We start from the raw sequence: 16409 nt of genomic DNA, 5'->3' as shown, positions 1-16409 counted from the left end.
CACGACTGGATACTGGAACAGACAGAACAAGACCAACAAGGCAGACAAGGGAAACAAAGACACAGATGCCCAAAGGCAGCACGGCTTGGAACAGACATAATAGGCCTGATGGCTCCAAGGCAGGATACAAGAGATTAGGCCAGAAGCTCAAGACAGAGAATAAGGCAAGATAGGTCTGAGGGCCTCAAAACAAGGTGAGAACAAGGCAAGAAGGCCTAAAGGCCACAAGGCAGAGCAAGGCAAGAAATAGGGTCAGGTCATGGAGCCAGAAGCGACACCATGAGAAGACAAGGAGAAACAGGCAAGGCTGGTTTATACAAGGCTGTGGGATTTGGGTCCAAATTTCTATGGAGGCTATGGTCAGGTAAACAAGGCAGGACTTGGCTGGGTAGAAATAAAAAGGCTTGATTGGAAAAATAAGACTTGGCTTGGTTTGAGGGCTGATGTCTGGAACAGTACCCTCTTCTGGGTGCATAAAGGCTGGAAAGAACCCTCTTCTGGGTGTTTCAGGTATGGTACTACCATGGAGCGATCAGAGGCATTATGATAACCTCCGTTTTATTTGCCATTCCCTTCCTAATAATTCCTAACATTCTTTTTTTTATTTTTATTTTTATTTATTTATGATTTACATACAAAGTAAATCAAAAGGTATATAATAATCATACAATGAAAATTAATTTCAAGAAAAGGAGGCAACAAAAGCACACTTCATTATATTCTCATAATCAAAGAAAAGGGAACGCTAATAATATTGCCTTCTTCCAGTTACTAAACAAGTATTGGGAGCCCTGAATAAGCAAGAAAAAACAAAACAGGGAATAAATCCTTAATACTTTAAATACAGAAGTATCACAGATTCAACTTATAATACCAACTTGTTCATGGTTTGAAGAACTCCCCCCCTTCTCTACAGGGTCCTCCGCTCTTCTAAGAACTTTTCTAAACATTCCGGCTCATAATATTATGTACTTTTTTTACCCTCCACCCACATTATGCCATTTACATGGAAACCTTATAATATTACGAATTCCAAAGGTCTTAGCAAGATTTGCTAGTGTTATGAACTTTTTCCTCCTACTTTGAGTTTCCTTAGCTATATCCGGATATAAATCCAGATCTTTTGACCCATGGTAGGGGAGAGGTTCTATGTAACATAAAAGGTTTCAGCACTTTATCTCTATCAGATGATAGTGAAAATTTTACCAAAGGTGTACCTCTACTCTCCACCTGGGCGCTATAGGAAGTCTCAATAATTCTGTAACATTCAAAGATGTTCCCCTGAGGTTCCCTGATCTAAGTTCATATTCACACTCATACCCTGATTACTTTCCCCCTATAAAAAAGGCATTGGTTATCAAGGGTAAATTTTCTGATGGTAAAGACTAGAATATTTCCAAAAATTAGTTTATTCAACTGTTCTCTGGGTGATATTAACTTACATCTTGGGAAATTAACTATTCTAAGGGTTGAATAGCGAACAGAATTTTCTAAAGTTTCTACTTTCCTAGCCATTATATTTTCCCCCTTTTATTATATTGGCTTGAACATTTTTAATTGAAATTAGATCTTCCTCTACTTTTGCCAATGTCTCACCATTATTAGTAACCAGGGGGTTTATGTTCATCAACACACTCTGCATATCTTTTATATACATTTAATTAGCAATATTATTTTGCAAAGCTGTTATCGCTTGCCACAGCATTTCTAAAGACACTTGTTTAGGGTTTACAGGTCTAGCAATTGGGGTAGAGGTAAAAGTCAAAATATCAGTAAGTTCTTGTCCAGCAATGTTCCCTAAAACAGGGGAGGAGGTCTTCTCTCCAAATTCTTTAGGTCTTCCGTCGGTTTCAAACAATTTCTCACCGACTTTTTGCTCCGCCCTTAAGGATGTAACATCACCTTCTCCAATTTCACTCATTTGTACTGACCTCATACCATGAATCTCCTCATTTGGGCTCACTACAAAAAACGTGAGCCTGGTTCATTGGTATTTGCAGTACTCTTGGGCGGAGCAGGAACAATTGGTACCCTGGGACTGAGACTGACTTCGCCTAATAGTGGGGATGCTTGCTCCTCACCTACCACTATAACAGGCCTCTCCGGGTTAAATTTTCTAATGATGGGTAAAAGCCAGTTATCATAGTTTGTATAGGGTTAGGTCTCGCAGGTATTGAGGCTTCCTGCCTGACCTTTCCCTTTCGCTTAGTGTGTGTCATAATAGTTAGACAAATATATTTACAATGAGACTAGTTTTTACTCAGACTTCTGTAAATGAAATCAATATTCAGGAGTTGAGGAGGTCTATGAGAGTGCTGCTTCGGATAGAAGAAATCCTGGGCCGCCTTCCTCACCTTTGCCGGCCTAAGCCGGACCAAGCCGCGCGCCCCTTACGGAGCGCGCGGCTTAGGCAGCGCGCCGACAGCGGCGGTGCGCCGTCTGCCACTAGTTTTAAGGCGGCAGACGCGGTCTGCTGACATCACTGGACAGCCCTTTCGGGTCTGAAAGTCCCGCAGCTGTTCCAAGGGGCAAGATGTTAGCAAGTCCGTCCCAGTAGTAGCAGAGAGGTATTCCACTCCCTCCTCACCGTCCAAACCGCTCCCGCTATAATTCCTAACATTCTGTTTGATTTTTTGACAACCACAGCATACTGAGCTGATGATTTCAATGTAATATCAACTATGACGCCCAAATCTTTTCCTGGGTGGTAACTCCTAACATAAACCTAACATCGTGTAACTACAGCATGGGTTATCTTTCCCTATATGCATTACCTTACACTATCTACATTATATTTCATCTGCCTTATGGACGCCCAATCTTCCAGTCTTTCAAAGTCCTCCTGCAATTTATCACAATCCTCTTGCGACTTAACTACTCTAAATAATTTTGTGTCATCTGCAAATTTGATCACCTCATTCATCATACCCCTTTCCAGATCATTTATAAATATATTAAAAAACATCGGTCCTAGTACAGATAACTGAGGCATGACAATGTTTACCTTTTTCCACTGTGAAAACAAACCATTAGTCCTACTCTTTGTTTCCCTGTCTTTTAATCGGTTTGCACTCTTTGTTTCCTGTTTTTAATCGGTTGCAATCCACAAAAGGACATCACCTCCTATCCCATGACTTTTTAATTTTCTTAGAAGCTTCTCATGAGCGACTTTGTTAAACACCTTTTGAAAATCTAAATACACCACATCTACCTGTTCACCTTTGTCCATATGTTTATTCACCCCTTCAAAAACATGTAGCAGATTTGTGAGGCAAGACTTCCCTTGTGTAAATCCATGCTGGTTTTATTTCATTAAATCATGTCTATCTATATGTTCTGTGATTTTATTCTTTATAATAGTTTAAACAAATTTTCCCGGTACTAAAGTCAGGCTTACCGGTCTATGGTTTCTGGATCACCTCTGGAGCTCTTTTTACATATCGGGATTACATTGGCCACCTTCCAGTCTTCAGGTACAATGGATGATTTTAATGATAAGTTACAAATTGCTTGTAATAGGTCTGAAATTTCATTTTTGAGTTTTTTCAGAACCCAGGGGAGTATGCCATCCGGTCCAGGTGATTTACTACTCTTCAGTTGGTCAATCTGGCCTACTACATCTTCCAGGGTCACTGTGATTTGGGTCAGTTCATCTGAATTGTCATCTTGAAAACTGTCTTCTGGCTTTCCTAGTTCTGCTATGACCTTTTGAGGGACTAACAGAACTACACACAGTACTCAAGATGTGGTCAAACTATGGATTGATAAGCATTGTGATATCTTCCATTTTATTTTCCATTCTTTACCTTATAATAACTAACATTCTATTTGCTTTCTTTGACAGCCGTGACGCACTGAGCCAAGGATTTCAAAGTATTGTACACTGTGAGACCAAGATTATTTTCTTGGGTCGGTACACCTAACACAGATCCCACCAACATGTACCTATAGTTTGGATTCTTCCTTATATGCATTACTCTGCACTTATCCACATTAAATTTCGTCTGTCATTTAGACACACAGTCCCCCCAGCCTTGCAAGATCCTCTTACAATTCCTCACAATGTTAGTGATTTAACTACTTGGAATATGTTTTTGTTGTCTGAAAATCTGGTCACCTCACTTATCACATCTTTTTACAGATCATTTATAAATACATTAAAAAGCACTACTCCTAGTACAGATTATGAGGAGAAATGACCATTCAGCCCTAATCTCTGTTAGTTTCCTAGATCAACCCTGGAAAATCATTTTAAAAATGGGTGTTATTTTGGCCACCCTGCAATCTGCAAGGTACAATAACTGATTTGAATGAAAAGTTAGAGATTACTATTAATACGTCTGCAATTAAAATTTTTTAGTTCTTTAGAATTCTGGGATATATACCATCTGATCCCAGTGATTTTGTTAGCTCTTTAGTTAATTCATCTGTTACATCTTCACTGTGATTTACTTCAGTTCCTTTGCATTATCACCCTTCAAATCTTCAGCTTGTGAAACAGTTTTTTGACTTTTTTATATAGATTTTATTTTAGAACTCTGATGTAGACAGTAGTCCTGTTGCATTTGCAGTACTGTAATATGGCTTATCAGGATCTTCCTGTCATGCCTTCAAATAGTGTAGAAAGCTGTGGCTAGAGTTGTTACTGGTCACAAAGTGAGATAGAGCCACCTTTCTATTGGTTTTGCTGCATTAGCTGTCATTAAGATCGCATATTTCTTTCAAAAGCCATCAGAGAGCCAGGCCCTGGATACTTTAAGGATTGAATTAAAGCATCTTCCAGATCACTTTATTTGCTCTAGTCAAAGTAACCGGCTTGTTCTCCCTTCTGGATTGGTTAGAGCCAAAGCTATAACTATTATTAGGATGACCTCCCCAACTTTGGAAGTCATTATCCCTTGAATTTAGGTCAGAACTCAGTTACCTGACTTTTTGTAAAACTTGAAAACTTGACTCTGTAGCCAGATTTGATTATGTCGGATTTAACAGGATTAAATTTTTCAGATAGGAGATAGGGAAATATCTATGGTACCCGAATGTAATCCGCTTTGATGTACACTTTGAAAAGCAGAATATAAAAAATATAAATAAATCAATCTGTTATTGTCATTTTGTCACTTTACCATAATGGTTATGTTCTTGAGAAGCCCCTTCGCGGGTTCCTTGAGGGGATGGATAGATTTTAATGCCTGGGGTCAATATGAGGGAATACTAGCAACTTATCTGTTCTATTTTAATGTCTAGAATTAGCTAAGGTATTTGCCTCAGAGATAGGGCTGTGGTGGGTTTTTCTCTTTCTAAAGATGTAACATGGCGTCATTGGATATGTTTTGTTGAAATTGGCATTGCTGAGGATTTTGTTTTACTGATTGTGTAATTACCATTTTCAGTTTTGTTTTTTTCTGTATTTCATGTGAATTGGGAGGGTGATATGGGTCCTAAGGTGCTGGAATGCGTTTCTTATCTCAATGACAGCGTATTTGCAATGGAAATTGGGGAATACAAGTCTTAAATTTATGGAGAAGGATTATTTGGTATGGGTGCTCCTAAATTACAGAATCTGGGGCACCATTCTGGATGATTTATTGTTAGGACGTCTGCAGCAGTTTTATCATGTCATTAATTCTGCCAAGGGCTGCCACAGTTATCAGTGTTTGGGAGACACAGCAGAAGCTGGGAAATATTGGAAAGGATTAGGGTCATTGAAATCCCATTCTCTGAAGAATATTAATGAACCTGCAGAGAGCTGCGTGAGTTTGTAACAGGTCACCTGTTGATCGAGCACTTTAAAAAGAAAACCTCCTGACTCATTACATTTACAAAAGAAATGACTTAAAGGTACTTTTCTGTTGAAATGTTTTAAACTGCTTTGCCTGCTTCTTCTCTGAGGATCTTGTTCGGGCACAATGTTCTACACCACTGTATGCAGAAGATTTGCTTGTATGGCATTTCTATAGAATGTTTTTTCCCTTTCTTTCTGGCAATGCAGGGAATTAAATCCTGGGGCTAACAATGAACCATTTTAAAACAAAGCAAAAATAAAGGTCAACAAACAAGTTGTAAGTGATAATTTTTATTGGACGAATGTAATGCACGTGCGACTAGTTTTTGCGAGCAGTGCAGCACGAGCTATTGCTGCTTATACAGAAATATGCAAGTACTGTAAATTACAGGTTGTATTACAGTTTGGCATTACAAGGGCCCGCTTTGGTGGTGGTGGGGAGTTCTTTTCAATACTGTAAAGTGTTGTAAAGAAAACAAGAATTTGAGAGAGAATGTGTGCATATGGAGGGGAAAATGATTTCTTTGCAGAGGAGAGAAAAATCCCAAAGACACAAATAGCAGAATTTACAGCTACAAGAGTGTAACTAGCCCAGCTGCTAAGCAAACTAAACCTATCTTAGGGGGTCATTTATCAAAATGCGATAAGGCGTTTTCGCATGCGAAAAGCCCCGTTAATGCATGCGATAGCACCATATCGTATGGTGCGATGCAAATTCAGAAAATAGGAGGAGTTAGGGGTGGAGAGTGGGCTGGGTTAGCCTGTCTGCGAAGAGCTATCGCACAGCCGTAACGCTGATTTTAACTACACCTCTTTGAATTGTGTTAGGCTGTGCAATAGCTGCTGTGACCGTGCAGTAAGGTTTCATCACCCTTTGCGATGTCCTCCCATAAGGCCTATTTCAGGTGAATTAAAGGGTCTAGAGCCCTGGGGAGGGAGAAGGAGGGAGAGAGAGAGAGAATGATCTGTTTTCTAGGAAGGACCATCTATTCCGATTTTTCTCAGCTGGTGGCATAGCAGGGTGTGGTCAATGGTGTTGAAGTCTGCTGTTAGGTCAATTAGACCCAGGATATAGGATTCATCATTATCAAACCCCTGAAGTATAGGGTCAGTTAGTGAAATGAGAAGGGTTTCTGTAGAGCGATCTTTTCTGAAGCCAAATTGGTTAGGATATAGAATATTATTGTCTTCTAGGTAGCTTTCTAGTTGAGGTAACACTTGCTTTTTTCTAGGATTTTAGCTATGAAAGGCAGGTTGGATATTGGTTGATAGTTGTCCCAATCATCACTTCTGCCGGATTTATTTTTAAGGATGGGTTTAATCACAGCTTGTTTTGCTTTATCGAGGATCGATCCTTCTGATAGTGAGTGGTTGATCATAGTTCTGATTGTTGGTGTAATTACGCTGTGTGTTATTTTCAGGGAAGGTGCAGGGATTGGATCCATTGGGTGTATAGTAGACTTAAATTTTGTAATGATTTGGTTGATTCCAAGTTTAGATACCTTGTTAAATGAGTTCCATTTTCCTTGTCTATGTTTTTCTTCATGTTCATTTGTAAATAGGCAGATGGAGAATTGTGTTTTTAACCTATTGATTTTATTTAATAAAGAAGTGGTGTATTCATTGCATGAGTTTTTTGAAAAGTTGTGGTTCAAGATTGAGGACGATGGGTCCTTGATTAAGTTTTTAACCAGTTCGAAGAGTAGTTTGGAATTTAAATATTACACCATGAATCTGTTTGGTGTAGTAGTCTTTTTTTGCTTTATTGATTTGTTCCCGGCATTTTGTTAGATAAGATTTGTATATTTCTAGTGATTTCGTGGAAATGCATTTCCGCCATTGCTTTTCAGGTTTTTCTCAGGGGTTTGTTTTGAGTCTTAGCTCTTCACAATACCAGGGTTTCTTTTTGTTTGTAGATGTGTTGTGTTCTTTCTGGTATGTTTTTTCCTGGACTGGGCATAGATTATCAGCTATGTCATTGATGATTTTTTCCTAGGAATCAAATGCTTAGGAGGCGTTATCAAATTTAAAATCTGTTATTTTATTTTAATGGTCCTCTTCAAGTATTTTTGGATCTATCTTTTTCCTGTATGTGAATGATTGATTAATATGTGAATTTTTTGTTTCCTGAGTGTTGAGGAGGGTTATTTCTGCTTTTATTAGTTTTGTGATCAGTCCATGGTAGTTTATAGTAAGATGAGTTGATTCTGCAGTTAGTGTTATTGGCGAATATAAGATCAAATATGTGTCCAGTGGGTGAGATTGGTTATGAATTGCGACCAGCCCTTTGCTTCCATAGTATCCAGGAATATTTCACATGCTTTATTTTTGGGTATGCTATGTACATGTAGGTTGAAGTCTCCAATGATTAGGGTGGAAACACCTTTGTGAAGATTTCAGTTAGTGGGGGAGCAATCTTTTGAAGTGTTCCAGGTGGGCAATAGACCATGCCTATATTTAGTTGTGTAAATTTTAGTATTGCCACCTTCTGGAGGGGGGAGGGTGTAGATCTCAATTTTACAGTTTAAGTTTCAGCTCTTTTTTACAGATTATTAAAAGACCCACTCCTTTACATTTTTTCCTGGGGCAATGAAAGATATCATAGTTGGGGAGATCAATTTGATTTAAGAGAACATTATCGTTTTCTTTCAGCCATGTTTCGGTTATGCAGAAGATAGTGGGTTTTAACTCTTCTAGCAAATCATTTATCAAAGGGATTTTCTTTGATCATGATTGAGCATTTAGTAATAGTAGAGATAACATTAGGCCAGAAGAGATTATTTGACAATTGTCATTTATTGTGGGGTTAGATTAACTTTCTGGTCTTTTTTTTTCTTTATGTTTTGAGGTTTTATACAGATTTCCATATATTCCTTGCCCTGTGATGGTTTCAATAAAATTAGTTGGTTCCATTATTCTAGCTGTTTGGTATGGTCAATATGTAATTAATTTTATTCAGGCATCACTTCAGGCATGCACAAAGGGACGCACAAAGGGGCAAGCTCCTTTGTTGAGCTCCTTCATGCACATGCCAAGGGTGAGTGCCTCTCGGCACAAGCGCCTCCAGCGTTTGCACCGCGGTCTTCTCCAGTAAAAAAGCCATTCTACCTTGTTGTGCCTCTCTGCGTACAGGTCTGATATCAGCACATAATATCCAGCGATGAAATATGTAACCATTCTGTTCTGCAGAATCTGCATTTGTCCTTTTTACCAGTTATTTCTATTCTGGCTGTGAACCATCTTGTCTATAGTCCACTATCCTGTGTTACAATTACCAGTCTCTCATCTATAGATTTTAAATAAATAAATAAATACCATGCTGGACAGATATTAGGAAGAAGCGGAATAGAAGAGATTTAAATAAATAAATATAGATCTGAATTTACTTCTCCTCAATCATCACTATGTCAAATCTTGATCCTCGTAGGGTTGCTGAAGTAGCTCTCTATACTTACCACTATATCTATGCTTCTGCCAATTATCCTTCCTTATTTGCTGGTCTGAGTCTTAAAAGAGTTGTTTCTCTTGTTTTGCTAATTCTGTAGCTTCTTTACCTTTGTGTACTAGTAGATTTTCAGTCATTCCCTCTATTGATTGGAAAAATTGCCCTAGCTTAAGGACTAAGACTGAGGATGCTTGCTCACTTTCATACTTCTCCACTGCTTTAGCATTTGTCTTGGTGACTTTATTTATGTAATCAATTTCAATAAGACCCATACCACTTTCAGCTCGAGGGATGGTACAATTTCGGTATACACTGGTTCTTATAAATTATCTGTAATGAAGTTGGACTGTGGTTGGCACAGTCTAGGGTGATGTTTACCTACCAGTTTCATAAGAATTAATTAGAAAACTCCAATTTTGAAGCTTAGAATAGGCTGCATTGCTTCTCTCCACTGACTTTAATGGAAAATGAAAAAGCAAATGGAACGAATAAACAATTTTTTTAAAATTTGAAACAATCGAAACAAATGGAGACCTACAAAACAAAACAAACGAACCAAAACAACAATTTGGCGTCTGCACATCCTTAGTAAATTCTGCCTTTGGAACTGCAGGCAGCTTGTATTCAGTGTATCTGAAACTGAGATGCTGAATGTCCCAGGCGAAACTTTTCCACCTTGGAGTTTTATCAGCATTTACTCTACCCCTTTCTCAGTTTCCTTCTTGAATAGAAATCTCAGGTTCCTCATCAATCCTTCTTTATCTTTGTCTTCACACATTTATTTCTTCTTTACCTCTCACCTTCCAGCTATTTAATTTAAAAAAAACATTGCCTTTATCTCTCTTTTGACTTTTGCCATCTTATTATTCTTTACATACTCTGCCATGATTTGATTACTCTAACAACTGCTAGCTGATCTCCCTTCTTCCTCTTTCCACCCTCTTCTGCCCATTGTCTTAATCTCTTCCTCCATGTTTCTCCTGCTATTCCACTATGTCATGCACGCCACTGGCTCCCTGCTAGCACTGATGCCAACAGAATATTCTCCTGCTTGTTTTTAAGTATTTTCTCAGTCTAGTTTCCTCTTTACCTATCATCCCTCCCTCGCCTTGTGTTCCCTCCTGCTCAATCTGCTCTATGAATCGTACATTCTTTACTGTACCATGTTCCAGGCAGATTCCTTCCTGCTTCTGCGCTAAAGTCCCTTTGGCACCATCTTCCTAACGATATTCAGAGTTTTCCTGTTTTATCTTCCTTCACATCTAAACTACATATCTCTGGGGGGGGTCTGTCACCTTCCTATTAACTAGATTACCTCCGCTTCTTTTGCTATGTACTGTTTAACATGGATATGCTGATTGCTTTGTGAAGTGCCATGGATAATGATTTCATGTAATCACTGAAATAGGTAGATAAATGTGGACAGTGTAATCTGAAGTTAAGATTACATGGCAAGCACTTGACTACTAAGAGCACATATCTGGTCAATTGGTTTCTTAAGAATTGCACGTACAATTTCTCTCCAATAAGAGCCAAGTCTAAAATGCTCAGAAAGTGATCTTGGTAGTTTAGTTTTAGCAATTCTCCTTTCATACAGAAAAAAAAGAGAAAGAACATTTGTCTTTGAATCAATAACCTGCATGTTAAATGATACTTCTTACACAAATTAAGCAATATATCTTTGTACTCTATAGGTTTCATTTATAAAATAAAATAATGTTATAAGCTTATGAAAGAGTTTTGTAAACTGAAATGTAACCAATTTAACACATGTGGGATTTGAAAGTAATTGAAAATATTTAGATATTTATAGCTATATATAGAACTATTTCTATATGAGCCATAACTCTATGTCTACCATAAGTCACCTGAGACTTAAACAATTGTAGAAAGAATATGGCCTGCGATATGGTAATAGTTGAGGTTGCTGTTTAATAACAATACCTTTTCTGATCATTTAACAGGGCAATTCTGGTCTGGGATTCAGCATTGCTGGAGGAATAGATAACCCTCATATTGGAGATGACCCTGGTATATTTATTACTAAGATTATACCTGGTGGAGCTGCAGCAGAGGATGGAAGACTCAGGTAAGACCACTGAGAGCTGATAGATGCTTTCAAATCCATATTCAGCGATCCAGTGAGCAGTAAAGTTACCTGGGTAATTTTGCCTGTATCTTCAATGGAACTTATCCAGATAATACTGCCACTGGTTATACTTGGCTAAAGCTAGGACTGACCTAGCTAATAGGGTCATTCTTTATTGTGCGATGTGCCGGTATCGCAGCAGTATAATTAAAATTAGGGGAAGGGGTTTGGGGGGTTATGTCCCGGCAGCTCTGTGAATGATAATGTTTTTCACATTATTGCCGGCAGCATTGCAGGAAATAACGACACCTTTTCCCGTGGTGCTATGGGGGTGATAGTATGCGGTGCAGGTGCACCGCGGCGGGCGAAACCGCACAACCGTGATGTGGCTGGCTGCCCACTATTGCCCTCCTGTCCCTTTTGTTTTCACAAAACATCATTCTGCTATAAATATAACACTGAATACTGGCGCTTTCCGGATAATTTCTAGTTACGTTCTTGGTATGGCCCTGCCCTACCTCCTTTTAATCTAGATTAGTTTTACTCAGGTGGTTAAAATTTAAAACCACTCAGTGGAGGAAAAAATGAAAAACTTGGGATTTGTCCTGTAACTCAAAAAGTTATTAATTGCTAATTGACCTTACCATAAGACTTACAGATTATAACCACATGACATTGCAGCGTTCTTATTGTAAATATTTTAGTGGTGCCAGACAGAGTATCATGGTTGGATGGTGCCCCTGTCATTCCCCAAACCAGAAAGAGGATCTTGGCCTTTCCAATTTCAGTCTGAATCACAAATATAATGAAAACCATGTCGGACAACTCATGGATAGCCATATTAGACTTCCGGATATGGCCGTGAGCTGAGAGGACGCAGGGAGAGTGAGCTCCTGCAGCAGTTCCCAGGAGCCAATGCAGATAATGTGATTACCAGCAGAAAAGACTCCTCTCCCCCTGCTCTTAAGGAGATTTGCCCTTCGTGCTGTGCCGTGCTTGCCCCGGAGCCGAGCTAGCAAAGGCTGGAAAGAGGTACAAGCAGCAAGGCAGCTAGGGGCATGTGAGACAAAGCCAAGGCACAACAATGGCATCTGCAGATGGGAAGGAGCAGGCTGCAGTAAATATACCAGACGACATCGTGCACTTGACGACAGACTAATTAACCTCCAATCTGCATTGGAGGAAATAAAAGAGAGGTTAGAGAGACATATGCAGAGCATCACATTCACTTGCAAGAGGACAGATGGCGCAGGCTGAAGCTCAGATCAGTGAACCTCAAGCCCCCGTAATGCTCAGATATTTGAAAAGCTGGATGATCAGGAGAATAGATCTCACCGAAATAATCTGTGGATCCTGGGTTTGCCCGAGTCGGTAAAGGGAACAGAGCTGATTCAGTTGATTGAAGAGTGGCTGCCAGCAGAATTGGGCCTGTCTGTGTTGGAAGACAAGTTTTGCTGCGAAAGAGCACATAGAACCGGCACTGCAGGAGAGCAGAATAATAGAGCAAGGCCGGCGGTGGCGAGAATATTGAACCGGGGCTCATAAAATGAAAAATCTTGGCGGCTTATCGCCAGTGCACATGGCTGGAATAGCAAGGAAATTAGCTTCTTTTACTTCAAGGTTACTCAGCGCACGTGGTAGCACAGCAAAATAAAATGGTGCCAGTCTGTTCTGAACTGCGCCAAAAAGGTGTTCAATTCGCCCTGCTTCATCCCGTGAAGTTGCGGATCCAACATGCGGGCTCTGTGAAATTCTTCAGTATAACGAGGCAAGCCAAGGCTTATTTGGTAACAATCCCGGCAGCAGCAGCTAAGTGAAGCAATGCGTTCCAGCGCATTGGAACAAGCTGTACGGACAGGGTATGACGAAGTTCTTTGATTTAGAAGGTCTTCGCATTATTTTTGTTGACGAATAACAGCAGATGGCTTTTTGGTGTCAGTATTTGGTACAGTTTTTTTCACTCTGTGTTTTTCAATGCCAAAAATGATGTGATGCGAGCTGCAGAATTTGTCTTTTTTCACCAGTGGACAGATGGCGGCTTCGAGGTGTATTTTACAGCAAAGCAGTCTTTTATGAGTGACTGCGTATCTTCAGCTGCATGGTATATTTTTTTGTTTTTGCGAGTGGCCCTGTGGTTGATGTATGCCATGTCCTTAGGATGTTTTTGTACTTTATTTTTCATTTGACTTGCTGTAAATCTAGATCAACAATGTTTTCTATAATGTGCAGATTGCCTGTTAGGTTAAGAACATAAGAAATTGCCATACTGGGTCAAACCAAGGGTCCATGAAGCCCAGTTATCACTGTTGTTTCAATGGCTGAAGGTTTAGTGTTAAAGGGACACTTATACGGGGATTCTTTGTGGGATGTTTAGCAGAGGGAAGGGCTCGTGGGGAATTGCTAGGGAGCATACCAATACAAGGATGGTGTGTGGTCGCTTGGGGAGTTTGGGAGTGTGTTTTCTTAGGCATTCTGCTGTGGATAGCCATATTAGTTCTTTGAATACATACTAGAAGTAAAGTCAACTCAATGAAATGTATATTACATCTTATTAACTTTATCCTGTTATGCTAGTTTATAAATAGACATCCACTCTGCATATGCACCCAGGATAGGTACAGTCAGAGATTAAATATTAAATTTTATAGAAAAATCCTTACAAAGGTAGTCAGGAACATCTTGCATGTTCCAATAATAGTCCCATAATACCAGCTGGAGAACAAAGTTTAGCCGGATAACTTATCTACTAAACGGCCTACTGAATATTGGCTTCTAGGAGGCTAAATTTATGCTCAGTCCTAGTAAATTTTCCAAAGCACCAATTTAGGAGACTAACTTCACAGTTAGGCTCCTAAACCATTTGAAAATTGGCTTTAAAACACCAAACCTTTTCTCCCACCATAACTCCACCCCTGTAGCTGCCCACTTTTTAGACCCCTAAAAATGTAGGTGCAAATATGTTCCTAAATGTAATTTCTAATCCATAGTTAGTTGTCAAGGCATATGATTTAGGTGCCTAACTCCAAATTTAATCACATAAATCCTTTGAATGTTAACCCCATATAGGCTTTTACAAATCCTAGATCAACAGAAAAAAAAATTCTAGTGATGGCTGGAATTACTTGTGATGCAGAATATTTTATTTACTTGCGAAAATGACCTTGTGAACTTTATGTTAAGAAAAATCACAATAAAATCTAAAAATGGAATATCTGAACAGAAAGGTTTGCAGAAAGGTGAATAACCAGTTGCATTGGTGAAGCATTTTAAATACTTTAATCATCCTTCTACTCGCTAAAATTTGGGGGAATTGGAAAACATTTAGAAAAAATCCATAAGGAGGACATAGCAGGCAGGTGGCAAAATTTTGGGTCTTTCCTCAAAATATCCCTACAGCGACTGCCTCAGTTACCCTCCAGGCACATTTCCGAAACTGGCAGGGTTCCCTCGTCCCGCTGGCAAGAGAGTCCCGCCAGTAGGGTTCCCATGCCCACCAGCAGAAAAATAGAATCTTGGCCCGGCCCCAGGGGGGAAGAAAGTTTTTGCTAAAGTATTCGCAGGCTATAGCCCCCCTTCACAGGCCGCTAAATATTTACCCTCTGTAGCTCTAAAAATCCCTTGTGTGCCACATGTATGAAGGTCTTAGCCTTGCTAGAATTTTTAATTGAAAAGAACTAATAGAGATATGAGGGAACCAAAGGACTGACAGTCTTAGAACAACAGAGCTAATGGTGCTGGAATCAAAGCAGCGTTTATTGCAAAACAGACTGACACCAAGGGGGAAAATCCCTCCTTTATGTAGGCCAAAGCACTGACTTTCCTGGCACTCTACAAGAGTCCTGCCATGTTCTTGCTCTCTGTTTGCCTTCGTGGCAGGAAGAGGTTGTCTGTTGGAGCAGGGTGTGGCTGCAGGACTCGGCAAAATTTCCCTGCTCCTTTCTTTGATTTTGTGATTCAGAAGAACCATTCCTATCTCAGTTACTTTGGACAGAAGGAGTACCTGCTATTTCACAGGAAATACGACGTAGGATGGATTGCTGGGAGCAGTGATCCACGAAACTGTAATGTCTCCTTAATGTTGTACTTATTGACTCTTTACTATATTTGGATTCTTGAGAAGATGGTTAATACTAGGGAATGAGTGAAGCATTAATGTACTGTGCAATAAGGGGAAATTAAAATAAGGGCATTTAGTCGTATTCTTAGCATTGTCTGATTTTGGCTTTAGTTTAAATACTTTTCTTCTTGAAAAATTTAAAAAACAATCAATAAAGAAGCATAATCATCTTTTCATTTATTTTAATCTCTCAGTTGGATGTCAGTTTGACTCCCAAGTGCTACTAAAAACACTTTATTCTTTTTCTGAGGAATTTGGTTTTGGAGGGTATGATTTAAGAGTATGCTACTGCGTCTTTAAATCTTGTAATCTTCTGTATGTCTTGTGTGGAGGAACTGAGATCTCTAGTGAGACGAGAGAGTCTTAAAAGGGGAGTCTGTGAGAGATGGTTCTGCTTCAGGGAGCTGGCGAGAGCTGCTGAGCTGGGAATCCTGAATCTGCTCGTGTAAATTGCAGGTGCCAGAAACATGGCTGAGTGCTCAGGAGGTCTGCAAGTGGACTGTTCAATGACTTTTCTGCTGTTACGTGTGGTGACCCCATGGTCGGCCACTAGATGGCACTAGGTTCCTGCCAATGTCAGCCAGCTAGAGGAAATACCACATTTCAGCACCTCCTCCAGAGGCTGTCTGAGTGGGTGGACCGTTTCCTATAAGTAGGGGCCAGGATAGAAGAAGGTGTGGCATTTTGAGTTAAGGGTTCAGCGACAGGGAAGCTCTTTGTGTAGTTTCCTTTTTAGTGAGGTCTACTCTCTCACTGAGGATATTTTTTGGAGGGAAGTCTGCTGGTTAAGGATTTACCCTGGACTTAGAACAGGATTTTGTTTAAGAAGATTTTTTTCTCTTGTGAGTTGTTCCCAGAGTGCAGCCTGGTTTCTCTTGGAGATGGCCATTTGTCGTATCCCGAGACCAGGACACTAAATTCCTGCTAGCTTCCTTCTAGGTCAGAGAAGGGCTGCAAAAGTATTTTTTTTGTCTCT

At 39.7% G+C, this 16409-nt stretch overlaps 1 protein-coding gene across 1 annotated transcript in view; it reads left to right on the top strand.

The window, feature by feature from the left end:
- DLG2 (discs large MAGUK scaffold protein 2) overlaps positions 1-16409 on the top strand; it is a 2548136-nt gene that overhangs the window by 1537593 nt on the left and 994134 nt on the right. Inside the window, exon 8 of the mRNA XM_029602231.1 lies at positions 11192-11316. Coding sequence (XP_029458091.1) covers positions 11192-11316 — 125 coding nt within the window. The remainder of the gene's footprint in view (positions 1-11191; positions 11317-16409) is intronic.

Source organism: Rhinatrema bivittatum, chromosome 5 (genome assembly GCF_901001135.1).
Source record: "Rhinatrema bivittatum chromosome 5, aRhiBiv1.1, whole genome shotgun sequence".
NCBI classification, from domain to species: domain Eukaryota; kingdom Metazoa; phylum Chordata; class Amphibia; order Gymnophiona; family Rhinatrematidae; genus Rhinatrema; species Rhinatrema bivittatum.
Note: the sequence above shows the minus strand (reverse complement) of the source record. Positions and strands in the feature narration are given on the sequence as shown.